General features: G+C 36.3%; 1 protein-coding gene across 1 annotated transcript; it reads right to left on the reverse strand.

Moving 5' to 3' along the window:
* Window positions 1-20,823: 20,823 nt before the first annotated feature.
* Window positions 20,824-21,513, reverse strand: LOC137724930 (uncharacterized). The gene has a single exon (XM_068463567.1). The coding sequence runs from the start codon at window positions 21,511-21,513 to the stop codon at window positions 20,824-20,826; it is 690 nt and encodes a 229-aa protein (XP_068319668.1).
* Window positions 21,514-21,778: the final 265 nt, after the last annotated feature.

The raw sequence follows: 21,778 nt of genomic DNA on the forward strand, positions 1-21,778 counted from the left end.
AAACACAAAGCAGATGTCATATGCAAGAAATTAAGGAAGTGTCAAATCCAAGAGTGTCATGAAGCAGATCTTTATAAATTTCCTTTGTACAAGCTGTAGAAGTTCAGGGTTGTTATAAATTGTAGGTAGATATGCGTCGCCAGAATCTTTGTTCGCATCCCATAGTGCAAGAAATTTTCTGTCGAAAAGGTTCCAAGTGTTTTCAGTTTTCTTCCAAGTGTTTTCAATTGTCCTCAAAATCCAAGCCTTGTATGCCTGCATCATAAAGCAAATTCCCCACAAGACCATAAGACCCACACCACCAAAAAAAAATAAATAAATAAAAAAAAAATAAATTATAAATAGCAAGTCGAACTATGAATTGATTACCCAATAAGTGTCAGGTTTAACATGTTTTCAAACTAGACATTACACGTTAAGAAATATACTGAAACTAGATGAAGTTTTCTTTTAGTTGCACAAACACCCCTTTTGTTAGTCCATCATGAGACAAGCACAGACGAACATCATTTTTAAATACTAGAATGACCTTAGATAGCAAGAATAACCAAAATAGCTGGCAACCAAAACAGCATCCAAGAAGATTTTTCAAGTATTCCTCCTATTTAATAACCAATGATATGTGGAAGTGACATGTGGGATGATCTTATGTGTCAAGGTTATTATAAAATAGTTAAGGTATATATAAGGATTGAGTTTGTTAAGAAGGATAAGAGTGTAATTGTGTGAATTAGTTAAAAGTGTATTCATGTAATTGTGGACTATGAGTGGTTTCTATATATAGTCATTTAGTACTTACTATTGTAAGTAAGCTTTGTGTAATGAAATAGTCCTTTTGAAAACACTGTTACATTCATCTCTTTCTTCTGTATTTCTCCTTCTTCTAGCTCTCTAAAACTTGATTTCTCAGTTTGTTAAAGTTGTTCATATGGTATCATCATCGGGAAGGCTTGCTGCCGCCGCTGATCTCTAAGTTTCTTCCGCTGCGGATCAATTTTTGACGTTCTCATCGCATCAAAGTTCTGGATTTTCAAGTTTAGAGGTTCAAGATTACAGAATCAAGATTGGTGCTCATCGTATGAATTGGGTTTCTCTCAGGTGACAATGTTCTAATTTTTTAATTGATTGTTGTAGAATTAAAGAATTCAAGATGTTGAGTTTGCTTATTGAAATATAAGGATATTCTATGATTCAATTGGTTGTTATAAACTAGTATGAAGTCTTCTTTGTGATTTGCTTTCAAAGAGAGTATCATTCTCTCATAATCTGTGGGAAAGTATCATTTTTTCGAGAATTATTGATCAATTGCTGCTATCAATTGTTGATCAATTGTCAAGTGAGTGTCATTCTATCTTATTCTGGGTGAAAGTATCAATCTTTCGAGTCTCAGTAAGTTGTGATTTAGTTTTTAAGTGTTATTCTCACGTGTCAATAAAGTATCATTCTTTCTTGATCAAGAAAGTACTAGTTCAAGAATTGTCTGTGATATCAGAAGTATTAATCATAGCTGCTACAAATGTTAAAGTTAAAAGTTTGCTGGGAATGCTTACTATAAAGTTGAGAGATGATAATGTTGCTAAATGGTCGTTTCAATTCAAGTCAGTTCTGAAGGGATACAAGTTATGTGATCATTTTGATGGTAGTAATGTGTGTCTTCCATGATTTGTGATTCATACAGATACTGGGGTGACTTAAGTATTAACTGCTGCTTATGTTGATTGGGAATCTGCTGATTTGTCACTACTTAGCTTATTGTTTGCTACCTTATCAGATGAGGCTATAGAATATGTTTTTGGTTGCAAAACCGCTGCATAAGCATGGTTAAATCTTGTTGATAAATATGAATATGTTTCTACATCTAGGGTTAATCATCTCAAGACTGAGCTTCATAAAATTCAAAAAAGGGCTGATTCAATTGACAGATAGTTGTTAAGATTGAAGAGTACCAAGGAACAATTGAATGTTATAGAAGAAAGTATTTTTGGCAATGACATTATCATTGTGGGTCTTGCTGGACTACCAAAAGAGTATGCAATTATTAGAACTGTAATATTGGCAAGAGAGTCATCCATTATTTTAAAAGAATTTCGAGCACAACTTCTTGGTGCTGAGAAAATTGAAGGAGAAACACATATGATTTCTCAGAACCTATTTGCCATGCATGTGAATGGTTCCAATTCTATCTCAAGAACATCTTCCTAAACATGCGAGACTTCTTCTGGCGTAGAGTGTAGATGAGTGTCATTCATCAAAACTTCTGGACAAATTGGCACAATTTTATATTGGGACAATCTTTGACAACATTCCAACATTCAAAGCAGTTGAATGATTTGTTCTTGTTGGCCGCATTGTACCAAGCTTGTGCTTGAAGTGCCTATAAAAAATGGGAGAAAAAAATTGTATTCAAACTCACTAATGTCAATTGGGCGTAATAAAAATAAATCATGAAATATTGTCACCTCATCCAATAACTTTTTGCCACTTCGAAGATTACAACTAGTTTTAGCGATGGCGTTTCTCCAACTAGTAAACAATTGGTTGACTATTTTCCTTTGACTTTGAAGAGCTTGATCCGTTCTTCTGGTGTCAAGCTTCTCATTACCCGTAATCGGGTCATGATAAATTCAAACCCAACATTCACACAACATAACATCTTAATTGATCAACCAATTTGAACCTGCATCATTAGGCATTTTTTGCAAACAAAAGTATATGAAAACTTTGAGATAAAGATTAGCTGAAACTATTTGAAAATATTGAAGTGTGGTGTAAGGTGGAAGAGCTTGGTTAGATATTTATAAAAAAACATTAATGTATTTTTTAATAATTTTTTTAATTTTCATCGACCTAATTAATATGGACCATTCGATTACATGTATGATTAAATCAAAAGGCAAGATTTTGGTACATAATCCAATAGGATTTTTTTTTTCTCTAATTTTTCCTTTTTCTTTAAATTTTTTAAGCCTAAAAATTTTGGACCATTGATCTTTTACCACTTGTACTAACCGCTATTTTCAAATTCAAAATTTTTTAATCATTGAAAATTCTACGGCCCAAAAATATAGCCATTGAAAATCCAATGGCCAAGACATAACCACGTCGCCCCCCAAACCAGTTGAGTACGCATGCAGCACGGGCCCCAACTTTGTATTTGTGTCAACTCACTCATTGGTATTTGTGCTTGCCTGAAAACAAAATACTTCACATGGCTAACATCAGATCACCTTAGCCACAAGGCTAGGCTATGATAGCCCGTGTGCTTGGTTCGTGCCCCCCCCCCCCCCCCAACCAAGCTTATTGGGCGGGGCTAAGTAGTTTTGGGGAGGATGGGAGATTCCTAATAACTTAAGCTTCTATAGCCATTAGATTGATCAAATAAAGTAAAATTAAGGTCTAGATTGACAAAGAGTGCGCACAAGGTAAAAAGGGGTGTGTTGAAATCATTACCCATCTTGTTTAGTGGAGAAATTCATTTTTTTTCCTAATACAAGAAAATATTAGAGGAAGAGGATATTGGAAATTATATATTATAATATCTAATTTTTGTGTGAATGAAAAATAAGACTCAAGTGTTATAGTTGAATTCAAATTCATGAGTAGCATTTGTTCGTTGGAACTTTACACAACAGTCACAATGTTTCAAAAGAGGTGGCTTCACCAGTACAAAAACATAGTTGTGTGTAGGGCTAGGTTGGGTTTTTTGCCAAAACCAAAACCGAACTGAAATTTTGGTTCAGTTTGGTTCGGTTCATTTTTTTTTCGGTTCGGTTTCGATTTTATTTTTTTCCAAAAAATGAAAAAAATGGAAATCTTAAATTTTGTCAAAGTGATAGTATTACATTATCACTTGTCATTAGTGATAGTTTTGAGTTAAAAAGGAACTTGGATGCTAAAAAAAAAAAAAAAAAAAACGAACATTGAAACTTTAAAGCGAGCAGCCCCTATGCAATTTGAGAGTCAGTCAAGATTTTGTGTGTTTCTTTTTCACCCTTTGCCGTAACTAACTGATAGGGATCCAGATTTAGAGGGAAGTAGATTATGAAAAAGAAATGAATAGATTAATTAATTTACCACATTGCAACTAAATTCTAATGCCACGTTTAACATATAAAACTAAGAAAAAGTATGTATTTTAGGTCAAACTAGTAAGTAGCTAGTGACCGTTATATGCTTAAATACTATGTATTTTAGGTCAAAATATGAAAAAATTGAAATCTTAAATTTTAACATCTCAAACACAATCATAACGTAAACATTCCAACTTGAATCAAAGACAATGAAAATAAACATTTAAAGTTCAACTAGAATCGTAACGTAAAGGCTTTTTTTAATATTTTGGGTTTAAAGTTTCACAACACATTGCACATTTGGACTTACAAATTGGGTTTAAAAAATAATACCCAAAATAGATAATTAAATAAATAAAATTAAAAAATATTAATTTAATTAATTCGGTTTGGTTCGATTTCTAGACCACTAAAACCGAAACCGAACCAAAAGAATTTGGTTCGGTTCAGTTTTTTAGTTCGGTTCGATTTTTTCGATTTCGGTTCGGTTTGGTTTTCCGTTTTTTTTTTTGTTTTCCGTTTTTTGAACCCATCCCTAGTTGTGTAACATAGCACATTAAGTTGCACAGAAATGTATCGTGCAACATTGACAAAGAAACGTCACGCAATGACGTTTTGTGCAACGGGACATAGCGCAACGAAGCTTTCAGTTACACAAAATTGTTTAGAGCGACAAAGGTGTACCTTCGTCGCGCAATGTTTGGGAAAAAAAAGGCAGTAAAATCTTGGTTTGGTGCCAGAAAATTGCTCGACGGACTAATCACGTTGAGCAAATGGTCTTTACCTGCATCATTGATGCCATCAGTGTCGGTTCAGCCGCTTAGCGCACGGCGGCCTCACCGGTGCCACTGCCATCTGGAGCCTTTTGATCACACTTTCTCGGCATCCACAGTCGAGGGTGAGGGCTCCCAACCAGGTAGTCTTTTCTAATTCTCACTACGTTGTTTTTTTTCGTTTTAAAACTATTATTTTTATGATTGTGAAAATTTGTTGGATTGTAAAATGTGTTGTGGATGTGAATTACTATTATTTTACTTTTTTCAGGTTTTGGGAAATAACATACTATTAGGGGAGGTTTTTTCGAATTTTCAGTAGAAATTTAAGATTAGCGTTTTTAACCATTTAAGTTTTTTTGGGCAGCTAAAAAAGCACCATGGGCCTAATCGAATGGCCAGAGCATAACATACGTGTGTCCAACGATTGATCAAGATTGCGTATGACTCGTGACATCGTGGAGCGGCTACCTCACAGCAGCATAGAAGCATCGCTACCAGCTGTGGTTTTGTTATTCAATGGCATTGTCCTATGCAGTGGGAGACTTGGGCAAAAATTCCCGAGGAAACGAAGAAACTGGTGCGTCATGAATTGTTAGTTAGTATTTTCATTTTTAGACTTTTTAATTTTTTAATTTTGTTTATAAATATTATAAACCAAATTATATTATCTTAATATTATTAAATTTTTTACTATTTATTTTCATATTTATAGTTCAATTATAATCTTAAGGACATATCCCCCAAGGCCACCGCCTACTTAGAGGAGAACTTAGCATCCTAGTACAAACATTGGAAGTGCGAACTCCACTCGCATTTTAAGAAATGGGATGATCCGGAGATTGCTTGCCTAGAAGGTTGCCCAACAGAGTTGGAGTGGCCGTTGGAGTGGGAGTGGCTCTGCAAACATTTTACGGACACAAAATTTGTGGTAAGTATGTGCATAATATTTTAATACTAATTTATTACTATTTGAGTTATGTTTTAAAACTTTTTTAATAATTTCTTTCAAATAGTCACACTAACATGTATATTGTGTGTTTAACAAAACAAATCTGTTGTTGGCAAGAAAGCTCGGGAGTCAAAGACACTCCTCCACCATTCCAGTTTGATGCCCTTCTCCTATAGGGTTGAGGCGCGACGTCAGGTAAAAGTATATTAATTTTTAAATTTTATACAACTAATTTTTTATTATTGATTAATAACATTTTCTTTATGTTTTTTTTTTTTTTTTTTTTTTTTTTTTTTCTTTAGGAGGGTTCTAAGTTCCTAGAGCTCGGCATATTCAACATTTACGTTCGACCCGGCGATAAGACCACTAAGCAGCTCCATGTAAGTATATGTAATTATTATTATCCTTATATTTATGAATCATTAAAATATTAATTACATTTTTTATTAAATATTAAATGTTTTTTCTTACTATTACAAGTTGCTATAGTGGAGAAGAGTAGTGCTCTTCTCGAAGAAGTAGCGTCGCAGCTTCCCCCGAAGACCTTGATCGAGGATGCAGGTCTTCAGATCCTGACTAAGACCTTGGATCAGACGCTCGGTTGTCGTCATGGCAAGGTTGTTCGAGGTATGGAGAAGGTGAGGGTTCATAAGACGGGTGCCTTCTCTTCCAAACCAACCACAGGATAGGTCGTCGTCCTAACAGAGGAAGTGGCAACCATAAAGGATAAAATTATGGCCTAGGAAGCCCAGATTGCTGCCCAGGATACCCGAAAAGATTAGATTGCAGCCTAGATTGCGACCCAGGACAAGAAGATGAACATGATCTTATGGGCCTTCAAGATGTCCGGCCTCCAAATCTCAATGCCAGCACCTGATCCGGCTCCACCTTCAACCTTCTAGCAACTTCACCTAGCCAATACCCAGTAGCATGATGCATCAAACCTGGACGACTATTTGTTGTAGTTTTTTCTTTTCTGTTCATACAAATTGTACGTACAATTTCATATATTTTATAATAAAATACTTTTCTTGGTTTTTAATTATTATTTATAATTTGATTAAAATATTTATAAAAATTAAATAAAAAAATATTTTGTCAACAAAAAAAAGAAAAAAAGAAGAAGAAGAGTTCGCGCAACAACGACAATAACCTGCATCGTGCAAAGGTTTTTGCAAGACGACAGAAAATTACGTTGCAAACTTATCTTTGCACGACAACGAGACCAAGATGCATCGCGCGAAATCTTTCGTATGACACATATTGTTGTCGTGGCGCAAAGACTTTTTGTGCAAAGCAGATTACGTTGTCGTCACACAAACCCTACTTTCATGAGCCCTGCACAACAAAGTTTTCGTTGGGCTAATTCTTAGGCGATGTTTTTTGTCTTTGCGCTACGAACTATTCTTCATTGTGGAAACTATTATTTGTACTAGTCCTTGAGTTCTATATAAACTCAACCATCCCACTCATTTAAATAATTAATAGTAGAGTTTCTCCAAGGTCTTTTATTCTTTGTTAGTCAAATTTCGAGTTGTTTCTTGAGAGTGCGGAATATATGACGTTCGCTAGAGTCCGAAGATTGAAGTGCTTTGACTTTGTATTGTAGATTGTTGGATCCTGGGAGACAGACTCCTACCTAACTACAAGCATAAGAGTAGGGGTGAAATTTTGTCTTTAGGACTTTGCATTTATGCATGCCTCAATTTCTAAGTTTGTCAGTTTTTCTAACTTTCTTTCTAGTTGTTTATATTAATCTTGTATACTATTGATGTTGTGATAATTGAATTTACGGCTTAATTTTCATTGTATTGCATAATAGACAATATATACAAGATACAATCCTTATTCTATAAGGAAAACAATAAAGGACACACATATATCCTTCCCAATAAGGGATTTTAATATTTACAATATATTTACATGCCCTTTTTAACACCACTCACAGCAACACTCCCCCTCAAGTTGGAGCATAGATATCACACATGCCCAACTTAACAAGTGAGTCACCAAAAGATCTACTACACATGGCATAAGTGAGGATATCCGCAAGTTGCTCTTCCGAGTTCACAAACGGTATTGAAACAATTTTCTTCTCCAGCTTTTCCTTAATAAAATGACGATCAACCTTCACATGCTTTGTTCTGTCATGTTGTACCGGGTTCTTTGCAATCTCCCGTGCGGATTTATTATCACAATACAAACTTGTCGCCTCCTTTGCTTTGAAACCTAGACCACCATGTAACTTACGTAACCAAAGGACTTCACATATTCCATGTGCCATACCTCTGAATTCGTCTTCAGCTCACGATCTTGACACCACTTTTGCTTCTTACTCCTCCAAGTAACTAAATTTCCACCAACAAACGTAAAGTACCCAGAAGTAGAGTGTCTATCAGTTACATCACCTGCCCAATCAGATTTAGTAAATCCTTCAATCCTCAGATGACCGGAATTTTTATACAAAATTCCTTTTCTTGGAGCTGACTTCAAATAAGCTAAAATTCGCATAACAACTACCATGTGATCCATACTTGGTGAGTGCATAAACTGGCTCACCACACTTACTACGTAGGCTATATCCGGATGGGTATGAGCTAAGTAAATTAGTCTTCCTACCAGTCTCTGATATCTGCCTTTATCTACTGGTTCTTGATCCGGATAAATTCCCCAAGTAGCGTTTCTCCACAATGGGAGTATCCACGGGTTTACACCTAAGCATCCTTGTTTCCTTCAATAAATCCAGAACATATTTCCATTGAAACAAGAAAATACCTCTGGATGAACGAGCAACTTCCACACCAAGGAAATACTTCAAGTCAACTAAACTCTTCATCTCAAATTCGGTAGAAAGAGTCTTCTCCAGTCTGACAATTTCATTTAAATCATCACCTGTTATTATCATATCATCTACATAAATAATCAAGGTTGTTACTTTAATGTTTCTCTGCTTCACAAATAAAGTATGATCAAAATGACTCTGATAATACCTCCCAAACCATGCATGTGGTGACTGCTCAAGCCCATAAAAAAACTTCCGCAGTGGGCACACTCCCATTTTTCCTTCGTTGCTATACCCTGGAGGGAAGTCCATATACACTTCTTCCTTAAGATGTCCACAAAGAAATGCATTTTTTATATCAAACTATTTCAATGGCCAGTTCAAATTTGTCGCTAGTGAGATAAGGACCCGTACCGTATTCATCTTAGCCACGGGAGAGAAAGTTTCCTGGTAATCAACTCCGTATGTTTGAGTATACCCTTTCACCACCAACCTTATTTTATACCTGTCAAGTGATCCATCAGCCTTGTATTTCATAGTAAAAACCCATCGGCACCCAACTGGTTTTTTGCCCTTTGGCAGCTCAACTACTTCTCAAGTATTATTTTTTTGCATTGCCCTCATCTCTTCATCCATTGCTTTGGTCCATTCTTGACTCTTCAAAGTGTCTTTTACCCGAGTTGGTACCTGAATCGAATCCACATTATTCACCCACGCTTGACGTTCGGATGAAAGACTTTCACATGACACATAATTGGCTATGGGATACTTCACTTTTCCTTCTGGAGAGAACCTGTCAGGAGGTATACCACGATTTTGCCTTGGTGGCAATTTATATGTACTTATAATATCATTAGTTACATGAGTATCACTAGTGCTTACCTCAGGGATATCCAGAGAAGATGCATTGGACGACGACACTGTTGAGCTAAAGACAAGGGAAGCTTCAACAATGCTTGGCTAATCACTAGTGCACTCCCCTTCAGTAGCACCAATACACGGACTAGCAGTCTCTTCTTCAGTGAGAATCTGTGTAATACTTGGAGTAAGTTCGGTGAGACCCTGCTGTCTACTCACAACAGTAGGCTCGGTAGGAAGAGACTGAGCATCATCACCTGCATCACTCAGCACACCGTGCACTCCCCTTAAAGATGTTTCCTCTTGTACATCCAACCATTCGAGAACACCATCAAGATCACAATTAGAACTCTCCCCCTTGTTATCAAAATGTGGTGATATGGGAGTATAAAAATATTCAGACTTAGAAAATGTCACATCCATGGTGATATATAGGTGGCGAGTGGTAGGGTGGTAACACTTGTAACCTTTCTGGTGGGATGCAAAACCCACAAAGACACACCGAAGAGCACAAGGATCCAATTTACTATGATGAATCTTGTGAATATGAACATAAGCCACGCATCCAAACACTCAAGGAGTGAGTGTATTGGTAGAAACAACCGGAACATGCTCCGTCAACACTTGGAGTGGAGTATGAAATTCTACAACCCGGGATGGCATGCGATTGATAACATACACGGCATAAGTGATGGAATCTGGCCAAAAACTCTTGGGAATAGACCCACCAATAAGCAGTGCATGAGTAGTTTCCAAAATATGACGGTTTTACCTCTCAACAACCTCCTTTTGTTGTGGGATGTACGAGCAAGTTGTCTCATGGAAAATTCCTTAATCACGGAAAAAATTAGACAGCTTAGAGTTAACATATTCTCCCCTATTATCAGTACGAAGAACTTTAATAATGGAGGAATATTGAACAGCCACCATCTGAGAGAAAGACTGAATAATTGCACTTACATCACTTTTATGTTTCAACAAATACACCCACGTCATACGAGTGCAATCATCAACAAACGTAACAAACCGCTTAACTCTTGAAACTGTATTAACGGGTGAATACCCCCAAACATTTGAATGCACAAGCTTAAACGGAAGCAATCTTTTATTCATACTAGAAGGAAACGAAGCATGATGGCTCTTAGCAAGAATACATACTTCACAATGTAAGTCTGATTCCTTTATTTCATGAAACATACTAGGTAACATTGATAGGAGCATATTTAGGCGACATACTTAGCTTGTTTTCATGCATTTATGTTATTAATTCATAGTTGTTTTAGTCTTTTAAAGTATTTTCGTGTGTTTTTAGGTTCTAATGGCAAAGGGAGCAATAAAGTGCATTTTGAGGCTATTTGGAGCATTTTTGGGCATGGATTGGATAGCTTAACATAGGAGCAAAGAGGATGGACGAAATTGAAGACAAGAAGAGCTAGGAAAGGCTACAAATCTGGTGGAAGAAGTTCTACTCCAATGAAGATAAGGAAGAAGCAAGAAACAAGGAACCTTATCCAACCTTATCCAACCCTATCCTATCCTATCTCTAACATTATCCTATTCTATCCTATCCAAATCAGATTGGGACCTAAACCTAGCTACTTAGGGAGAATCAATTACACATTTAAACACCCATTTCAGTTTCTAGAAGACTTATCCATACCATTGCCGCAAATCACCATTCCTTGTAGGTTTAGGAATCACAATCCTTTTCCTACTCCTATATCACATGTCCTAGGCCCTTTAGGATTAGGAAATCTGCCTTAAACACAGTTTCTAGAACACCTAATCCTATCCCTACATGTGTGCCGCACCTAGCCTTCTAGAACTCCCTAATTCCTAGCCGAAATTCCTATTCCCATTCCCACTTGATTTCTGCCTTGAGTTAACCTTTTTACAATGGGATTAGGCAATCCTTTTCCTACACTAAGTGTTCCAAAAATAGCCTATATAAACAGCCTTGCCGTGCCATTTAATCACCACCATCCCTTCACACAAAATTCATACATCCCTTCAGAAACCAACCTTTGCCGTGACCTTGCAACCACCCATCCATCATTCCCCTACTTCCATACATCCATCCTAACCTCCATACACCACCATAACCCCTTGACGCACCACCATATATACCTAAAACCATCCAAAAACCAGAAAATCGTCCACAAACTCACCATAGACCCTTGTGCCGTGACCTAGCAAGGAGGAGGAGAAGGAAGACCAAGCCTTGGGCGTTTGTGCATTCAAGTTGGAGTGTTGGACGTTTCTAGGTGTAATCTATCCTTTATTGTTAATGTTTAAATCTATATTGCTTTGTTTTGTCATGAACATGAGAGGCTAAACTCGTTTTAGCCTAGGGATGCTTTGAAACCATGATTACATTTATAATATGAGTTGATTAATTCCAGTTGTGATTTCATAAATTGTGAATGCAATTTACTTAACCGTTTGATGGATAACTTATTCTTGTATGTTTATTAGGGAGGCCTACTTAATTTGCATGCTTGAATTTGGGGCTAGAATATAAGGGTGTTTCACATAATCGTCACAAACTTATATTCATAAGTAGTTAAGGTTGTTTTCACAATCATGTTAAGTAAATTCCTAGCATGCGTATCATGATGTCATAGTTACAAGTGCTTTGTCAATACTTATGGTTTCCATTGAACGTAATGATCTTTAACCGTATCTCTATTATGATGTCATGTAGGGGACTTTTTGAAGAATGCTTTGGGTTGTCGTATGATGTCATCCAATCCACTAACTTAAGGGAAATCTGAGGGTTAATTAGTGATGTCACGGTTAATCTGGGGTGTTGAGGTTCATGGTTTATTGGAAAAGCAACTGGAAATCAATTTATGTTAGAAAGCATCATGTGTGGAGAAGTATCCCTTGGCTATCCCATCATCCATTAGTTTTTCTTATTTTCGTCCAAAATCTGTTTTAAAGTTTTAAGTCACTTGTTTTCTTTTAAATTCGTCCAAAATCAAAACCCCCTTTCTTATTTGTTCCAAATCTGTCCAAAAGAGTCTTTTTGAGTCTTTAGAGTCAAAACCAAGTGTATTTTCGTCCAAATTAAGTCATAGAGTCTAAATTGAGTCTTTGTGGTTGTTTTTGGTTGTTTTGAGTCTTTAAAGTTTGTTTTGAGTTATATAAGTTAGTAAGAGTCTTGTGAGTCTATTTAAAGTGTTTTAAAACATATTTTCACATCTTTGAGTCAATTTTCATTAGATTAGCAATCCCTCCTAATCCCCGGCCTAGAACGATCCCTACTTATATCTATACTACAATTGTCGAAAAGAGGGTTTAATTTGTGTGCTTATATATTTCGCATCAAACATACGCCTTAAATAACTAAAAGAAACATGTCCTAACCGACGATGTAACAACCAAACTTCTTGCAAATTACTAGTACGGGATGCTCGAACTGCATTAGCTTTGCCAGGAATGATGTCATCCACATAGTACTACCCCTCTCTCTTAGTGCCATGCCCAATTATCTCCTTGGTCTGAATATCCTAAAGCAAACAAAAAAAATGGATACATAAGTACAACACAAGCCAATTGCTCAGTAACTTGGGGAATTTATAATAAATGGTGAGACAACGACGGAACAAGCAAACAGTGGTAGAGAGAAAGAGATGGCGTGAGGTTCACTGTGCCAGCCCTAGTCACCACGGCAGTGGTGCCATTTGCCATGGCAACACATTTTTGATGTGTCGTTGTCATATACTTAAATAACCTTTTATCAAACGTCATATGATCAGTTGCCCCAGAGTCCATAATCCAACATGTATGGTGTTCAGTACCAAAGGCTAAAAGAACACGCCCATCAATATCTGTATTGGATGAAGACTCACTGGGATTGAATCGGGTTAACAAGGCTTGACTTGGATCCCCTTAAGTAGGCACGACATCTTTGTTTCTAGTTGTTGCAGCAGCTATATGTGGACGTCTTCCACTAGCTCCACTAGAAACACACTTTTTAGCACGCAATTTCTTCTTCAATTCTAGAAACCGTTCAGGTACTCCATGTTTCTGAAAACATGTATCTTCCGTATGACGAGTTTGCCCACAAAAAGTACACTTCAAATCATCCTTATTCTCTCAAGTGAAAGGGCGAGAATCGGTTGATAAAGGTAGACCATAGGGTCTGCCAGAAGAAGGAGGCCGTGACACCATAGCCACGAGAAGGGTTCCTCTTTGGTTCCCGGCGGCACTACCTCCCATCATAGTAGCATGGCGTTGAGCTTCCTACTTAACTGCTAAAAGCACTTCCTCCACGAATGGTAGAGGCTGAGTTCTCAGAGTATCACTACGGACCTTGTCAAACACATCATCGAGGCCCACTAAAAGAGCATACACACGGTCTAGTTGAACTTCTTCCCAAAGTGTCTTCAAGTTAAGAGAACACTACATCTTGATTGGCCTTCTTTGATCGAGTTCTTGCCAGACAGCTTTAAGATCGGCATAGTATACACCAATAGGCCGCCCTTCTTGGCGAAGTCGGAATGACTTCACTTTCAATTCATAAATTTGAGAGATATCAGATCCATCATAATACGTCCTGGCAACTTCTTCCCATACTTCTATTTTCTCTTGACGTAATAACAGAAAAACTTATTTCGGTATGTTTGATTTTGTGGGATTTAAAAATATTTTAAACTATTTTGGAAAGAAAATATCTTAAATCGTAGATAATTATTGCTAAATTGTAGCATTATTGTGAAAATAAATTGAATCGAACCACTTTTTTTTTTTTACAATTATCTCTAACGAAGTAGAGTGTAATCAAAAGGCTAGATTATAGGAAATTTAATGTGCATATAGCACAAAAATTATGACAAAAAAAAAGTTTAATCAAATCACTAAAAGGCATGGATGTTTGATCTAGAAAATTCAAAACTGGGACGCCTATATCAAAAGATCTCTACTTTTAATACTTAATTATATATTGAGACAATACTTTTTAAACATTTCAAGGAGAAACAAAAATTAATACATATAGAAGATGACCTCATGGACTTTCTTTTATGGAATGTAAGTTACAAAAATACCCTTTATATCTAATAACCCTTTCTTTTAAATTTTAAAAACATAGAAATCAATATGTAAATAAACCGACTGTCATTCAAAAAACAAATTGGGTAATTGTTGAGATATCAAGAACCCACGAAGAGTGAAACTGTGCTTGTGTTTTGGCTATTCATGCCCCTCGAAAAGGAATTGTTGAGGGAGGTTTTTTACCATTTTCTATCAGGAGCTATATCTCCTTTTGTCTGACATCCAAGCTTTTTTTTTTAATAGTTTTTATATTTACAATAATGAGATGGTACTTGAAGTGATTAAGATCAGACCCACATTTAATTTCTAATCATATCAGTGGCAATGTCAACCATATTTGACGTATGGGAGCCAACCAAGGCTTCAAGCATTTCAGTGTGCCAAAGGTAGCAAAATGTTCCTCACCCGCCTCTCCTCATGTTCAGCTGGAGGTTTTCTTATTGAATGGTGACTCTAGGCAAATTTCAGTTTTGAATCGAATTCTTTAATTGTGTGTAAGTATTGTGAATTTGAGTTTTGTGTAATGAAATGAGATATATTTTATGAAAAATATGATGAATCTTGCACTGCTTAAAAGTTTGAGCTTACCGGTGTAGCTTGTTAAGCCCTTAATATGCATATTGTGAAAGAAAATCGATATTACTTAATAATTGCCAACACGTGCATAGATTGAGTACAACTAAGATCAAATTAAGATGTCTAGAAATAAAACGAACCAAGCTAGTACTAAAAACAAAGACCAGCATATCCAAGGACCAACTAGGCAACAAAGTAAACTTAACTAAGCACTAATTATGCAAGCATCAATCCACTAGATAAACTTGAGCATCTTTGTTGCTCTAACTGAAATTATAAAAATTAAAAAAAAAAAAAAATCAAAGATGTATAAGGAAGCATTAGGACTATGTTAATTGGCATTATTACTTAGATTCCAAAAATGGTCGAGAACGGGTTGAACTAATTCTACAAAAATGGTTGATGACTAATTTAATCGATTCTGAAAAAAAAAGTTGAGGACTGATTGAACTGATTTTGAAAAAATAATCGAAGACGGGTTGAATTGATTATGCAAAAATGATCAATGACTAATTGAACTGATTCTGCAAAAATGGTCGAGAACGGGTTGAACTGATTATGTAAAAATGGTCAAGGGCCGATTGAATTGATTTTGCAAAAATAGTCAAAGACAGGTTGAACTGATTCTGCAAAAATGGTCGATGACAAGTTGAATTGATTCTACAAAAATGGTCGAAGACTGATTTACTGATTCTGCAAAAATGGTTGATGATGAGTTGCACTGATTCTACATAAAGTTTCAAAACTGATTCTACAGAAACAGTCGATGATGGGTTGAGCTTATGACACATATTAACTTTGTTGGAGTTGTAAGGGTTGAGTTCTATTAACAGCCCTAAAGCTTTCGGGGTACGACTGGTATTTTAAAACATTGTTTCCATGTTTTTGGGCTGGGCTTTAGCTGTGTTTATATTTTTGTCTCTCTTTGACATGCTTAAAAACTAGTGGAATTCTTTGAAATATAGTGAAAGTTTTTGTCTTTATATAAAAGCTCCCAAAACAAAAAATAATTAATTGAAAATGAAATGGTTATCGGTGGACCCCTAACATTGTTATTATATATTTGTAATGTAACTTAATTTTACAGGATACCCCTAACTTTGTCATTATATATTTGTAATGTAACTTAATTATACAGGGGACAAATCCCAATTTACAGGTAAATCATGCATGCTGTAGTACTAGATACACTGTTGTTGTATTCAGGCAATAATATTATATTACAAAAAGGCAAATACTTGCAAGTTATAAACACCTTACACCGATCACTGGTTTATGCCATGGACTTAGTGTCTTTCAATTTCAATGATGTCCTTGACCAGGCGGGCTAGGGCCATATTTTTTTACATTAATTGCAAGAGGAGTTGTAAGGTTTACAAATCTGTGTCCTCCGGTACCAGGGCTCGGTCCTGAAGTATTCACTGTCTTGAAGAATAAGTCCTCAATCTCTCTAGTGACACCATAGCGTGATGGCCTTGATGAACTGCTCACCAGTTAGGTTGAAAGGCTTCAAGAACAGTAGGAGAGGATACAGTCGATACTGGAAAATTCATGAACTTTTTTTTCGTGAAGGCATTTCAATATTGGTACAACGAAAATGCCTATCTCGGTTCTTTCAGGCATTTCTCTTACATATTGGACCACACTTCTCTTATTATCAATTCATTTATGGTGATAAACCGCTAATTCCTTCCACATGATTATTTCAATCACATGAATTATTATTTTCTGAAACATTTAGTTATGGTCAGATAGTTTGATAAAAATGCACGTACCCTGCTCATCATGAGAATGCGATGTGACAAATGAAGTCATATATGTTGATGTGGCGTTTGCTTTGGTTCACCCCAAAAGCTAGGAACCTGGGAGATGCGGCTCCTTTAGAAATTGAGAATTTGGCAAAGTACAAGTTTGGTTTGTAAAAGAGACACCACCATGACGCAAAGTCAAATGATGTATTCATATTATATTGCTACCCGAGTATTGGAAAGATCCATTTACGTAGTATTCTTTGATTTTACGTGACACGTAAGTATATCCAGTATATCCAACTAGTGCATATTATCATGCATTTTAACTTAGGAAAATTAATGAAAAGAGTTTGAAAATTTTGAGTTTTAATTAAAATGACAAAAATATGTTGTAAGTGAATGGTACGAGGAGTGACTTTTTAGAGTAAAAATGTCATTCTTCGTTAAAGTGAATAGTACCGGGAGTGTTTCGTTAAAACTCTCTTTTAACTTCCCAATTTCAGGAGTTCAAAATTGGAAAAAATGGTATCTTTTGTAGCCCTTTAGACGGCAGAAAGACATGACAATAATGCATTTTATAAAATTGGGGATAAGTTGTCATGTTATAAGTTGATAATATTCAAACTTGTTCACCCTCGCAATATTTCATATGTGGTGGTCATTTCTTAGCAAGGATTCCGTTTTACTGTATACAAAACTATGGGCCTTGTAAGGATCACCGTATCCCTATCTCATTTTTGCTACAATAAAACATGATCTCAACTAAAACACTGCACGTGTGTATACGTATATATGAGTTGTCTTTATTTGTTTAATTTTCATTCCCAGTAGTACTATTGTATCACATCCAATTAATGTCATTGGTCAGTGTTAACCGGAGAAAGTAGAGAGAAGAAGATCAGAGAGAGAATTCTAGAAAGGAAGAAGACACTGAGATCTTGATTAATGATTCTTGATGTACATTGTTATGTTGTAAAGATATTTGTACTCTGCTATGAATACTTAGAAGTTAAGTAATTCTTGCAACAACTATGATAACCTCTATAACAGAATGTCTAATCTAATGACACTTGGTAGATCTTACAAGTTCACAACCACTGGATTTCTACTCATAACATTCGTCCTCTAGCTCAGTAGCAGAGAAACTATGCATGAGATTGGCACAATGAGAGTAGAATCTGGACCTTGATGACCAAGGCATCATTGTGGTGGTGGGGGGGGGGGGGGGGGAGGGGAATGCACGTCTTCCAAATTTTAACGGGAGAACATCAGGATATTGATCCTTGTCTTCTTGCACACCACCTTCCTTTCTTTTCTGGTATTAACCAGATGCTCTTGCTACCCGGATATACAATTAACATTGAGGATTGGCTTATTCGTCGGCTCTCAATTTTCGAATGATTTCTGGTTTCTTCTGGCTGTTTTGTGTGAGGTTTTGCGAGTAAGGCGATGACTCTTCACAAGGGAGTTCATATCAGTAGTTTTCAGTGGGGTCTGAACGGGCGATGCCATAAGCGGTGGCTCCTCAAAGGCAAAGACAGCATCTTTAGGGTGTTGGAAAACTAGGAGTATATAATATTAACAGGTTTCCTAGATTACTAACAGATGTCAAAATGATACCTGAGGCAGCCATTGCAGAACAAGAAAATGATATCTTCTACTCGTTGAAAGACTTAATGTTCTTAAGGTGATTGAACCCAATAACGTAGAACTTTTCTTTACGAGCAGGGAGTCCTTATATAGATTAACATTCACCAACTTCCCTCTATCATGGAGAGTTGGTTTTTGTCAGTTAACAGCAGTTTCATCAAATAAGTGGGATGCTAGTTATCTCCACAATTGATATCCATATTTCCTTAATAATAGTAAGCAGTTTTTTCCACGTTTGCAACTTACGTCAAACTGTATTGTTACCAAATACATATCGTCCTTCACTAAATGATAGTTTAGTCCAATTAAGTTTCTAACATTCTCCCACTTAGACGTAAACTAATCATTTCATCGAAATGTTATCACAATTACAATATGGACTCCTTAGTGATCACATCCAGTTACACGTAACTTGCTTCCCCACATCTACCAGTATTAGTTCAAATGTCGAACTTTAGAAAACCATGTGCAGCTCTCATTGGCACATGCACTCTAAAATCATTGTCATTTGAGTCTAATCTGTATGATGTCAAACTTTCAATGAACTTCACATTCATTTTTCTATGAATCAATTCAATCAACTTTATGGATCATCTTTGGATAATCACAGTTCCTTTACCAAATTGAAAATCATATACCACTTTGTGTTATATAAGCTATATAACTCAGAATAATCATAAAGATTCAGCACATGCATATTTATTACTGCAACTCAGTCTTAAACCATCACTTCTTAATTGTAATGGCATACTGATAATCATGCAAATACATATAAATAAGCATTCAAACATGCAATTCGTATAAGAGTTTCTTACTTCCACATTTCAGCAGATTCCAGAGATTCGTGCACACCCATCTTCATGACATGTTCTTTGAATACTCCCACTGCTAAGGGTTTTGTCAATGGATCAGCTATCATAGAATTTGTGTCAATATGCTCGATCACAACCTCACCCTTTCTCACATGTTCTTTGACTGACAAATATTTGATATCAATCAGTCTTGTAGCTTCTGACTTCTTATTATTTTTAGAAAAGAAAACAACTGCCTTATTGTCACAATACAACACCAGTGGCCTTGAAATTGAATCCACAATTCGCATGAATTTGATCAAATTCTTCAGCCACAATCCCCTCTTTGTGGCTTCAAAACAAGCTATAAATTCAGCTTCCATAGTTGATGTAGCCAAGGCCTTTTGTTTTGCACTTCTCCACGATACTGCAGCTCCAGCTAGGAAATACAAATATCCACTGGTTGATCTTCTATCATCTATACAACCCGCAAAATCCGCATCAGTGTATCCAAATAGTTCTAAGTTCTCCACTTTCTAATATACCAGCAAGAATGACTTAGTCCTTTGCAAGTATCTTAATACTTTCTTCGCTGCAACCCAGTGTTGTTCACTTGGATTAGATTGATACCTTCCCAACACACTTATGGCAAAAGCCAAATCCGGTCTAGTACAAACCTGTGCATACATTAAACTCCCAACTAATGATGCGTAAGGTTTGTTAATAATGCTTTGTTTTTCTAAGTCATTTCTCGGGCACTGAGATTTATTTAATCTATCTCCCATCCCCATTAGCACTTCTCCATTTGAATAGGTTTGCATATTGAACTGATGCAATACCTTCTCTATATATGATCTTTGTGAGAATCCTAGCAAACCCTTTGATCTGTCTCTAATTATCTCAATCCCCAACACATATGACGCATTTCCCATATCTTTCATCTCAAAGGTATTGGACAACAATTTATTAGTTTCATGTAAGAGGTTGATATCATTGCTAGCTAATAAAATATCATCCACATACAAAACAAGAAATATGAATTTCGAACCACATACCTTGAGATATATGCAATCATCTATTTTATTCTCATTGAAGCCAAGAGACGTGATTTTCTCATCAAATTTCATAAACCATTGCCTGGAAGCTTGTTTCAAACCATATATTGACTTTCTCAACTTGCATACCATATTTTCTTCTCCTTGCTTAATGAAACCAGCTGGTTGTTCCATGAAGATTTCTTCCTCCAAATCACCGTTCAAGAAGGCTGTCTTTACATCCATCTGATGAGGCTCCAGGTCATAATGAGCCACCAGTGCAAGAATTACCCAAAGTGAATCCTTTGTTGAAACTGGTGAAAAAATTTCTGTATAATCCACCCCTTCAATTTGTGTGTAACCCTTTGCCACCAACCTCGCCTTATGTCTTTCAACCATTCCACGTGAGTCTTTTTTTGTTTTAAAAACCCTCTTATTTCCTATTGGTTTAATATTGGCTGGTGCAGGAACTAAAATCCATACGTGATTTGTTTGTATGGATCTCAATTCTTCATGCATTGCTTCCAACTATTTATCAGATTGCGAGCTGTCCATCGCTTCTTGGTAAGTGGCCAGATCATCAGACACACCCTCATTCATTTCAACCTCATGATAATACACCACATAATCATCAGTGATGGCTGACCTTCTGGCTCTTGGTGGCAATACCCTTCTATCATTTATCACCCCTTGCATTGAAGAACTCATTGGTACTTGAGATGAAGAAGCTACATTTATTGGACCAACATAAGAATTTAGTGGCACACCATTTGTATTTGTTTCGACAATTTCATCTTGATAATTAAAATCTTCAAGTTGAAAATCCATTGTGGGAGGTTGCTGCAACTTCATTGAACCTTCAAAATTTTGATCTTCACGAACACTTCTTTGCACTTCAAAGTCAAAGGATGGCAATGTCTGTGAACTGCTCGATGCTTCCCCATTCTCAATAAACTTGGCACTATTGGATTCAAAAATTCTGTTCGAAAGGTTTGGTGCATAGAATCTGTAGCCTTTAGATTTATCAGGAAACCCTACAAAATGACAAGAAATGGTTCTAGGATCCAATTTCTTCTCATTAGGATTATACATCCTTGCCTCTACACTGCAACCCCATATATGTAGATGATTCAAACTCGGCTTCCTACCAGTCCACATCTCGAAAGGAGTCTTACAAACTGATTTACTAGGAACACAGTTTAAAATATAGTTTGCCATTTTTAAAGCTTCTCCCCACAAGTGTTGTGGAAGTGTTGAACAACTCATCATACTTCTCACCATATCCATCAGTGTCCTATTCCTTCTCTCAGCCACACCATTTTGTTGTGGTGTGCCTGGAGTAGTGTACTGAGCCTGAATCCCATACCCTTCCAAATATTGTGCCAAAGGTCCTTTGGATTATTTTTCAAGTAAATTCTGATACTCTCATTGTCTCCATTGAAAGCCAAACCAGATTTTACAAGTTTTGAAACAGAAACTAAAT

This window comes from Pyrus communis, chromosome 2, assembly GCF_963583255.1.
Source record: "Pyrus communis chromosome 2, drPyrComm1.1, whole genome shotgun sequence".
NCBI lineage: Eukaryota > Viridiplantae > Streptophyta > Magnoliopsida > Rosales > Rosaceae > Pyrus > Pyrus communis.

What these genes read in the sequence shown, in the direction of transcription:
- LOC137724930 (XM_068463567.1), bottom strand. Translation starts at nt 21,513, where the DNA reads ATGGCAAACTATATTTTAAACTGTGTTCCTAGTAAATCAGTTTGTAAG.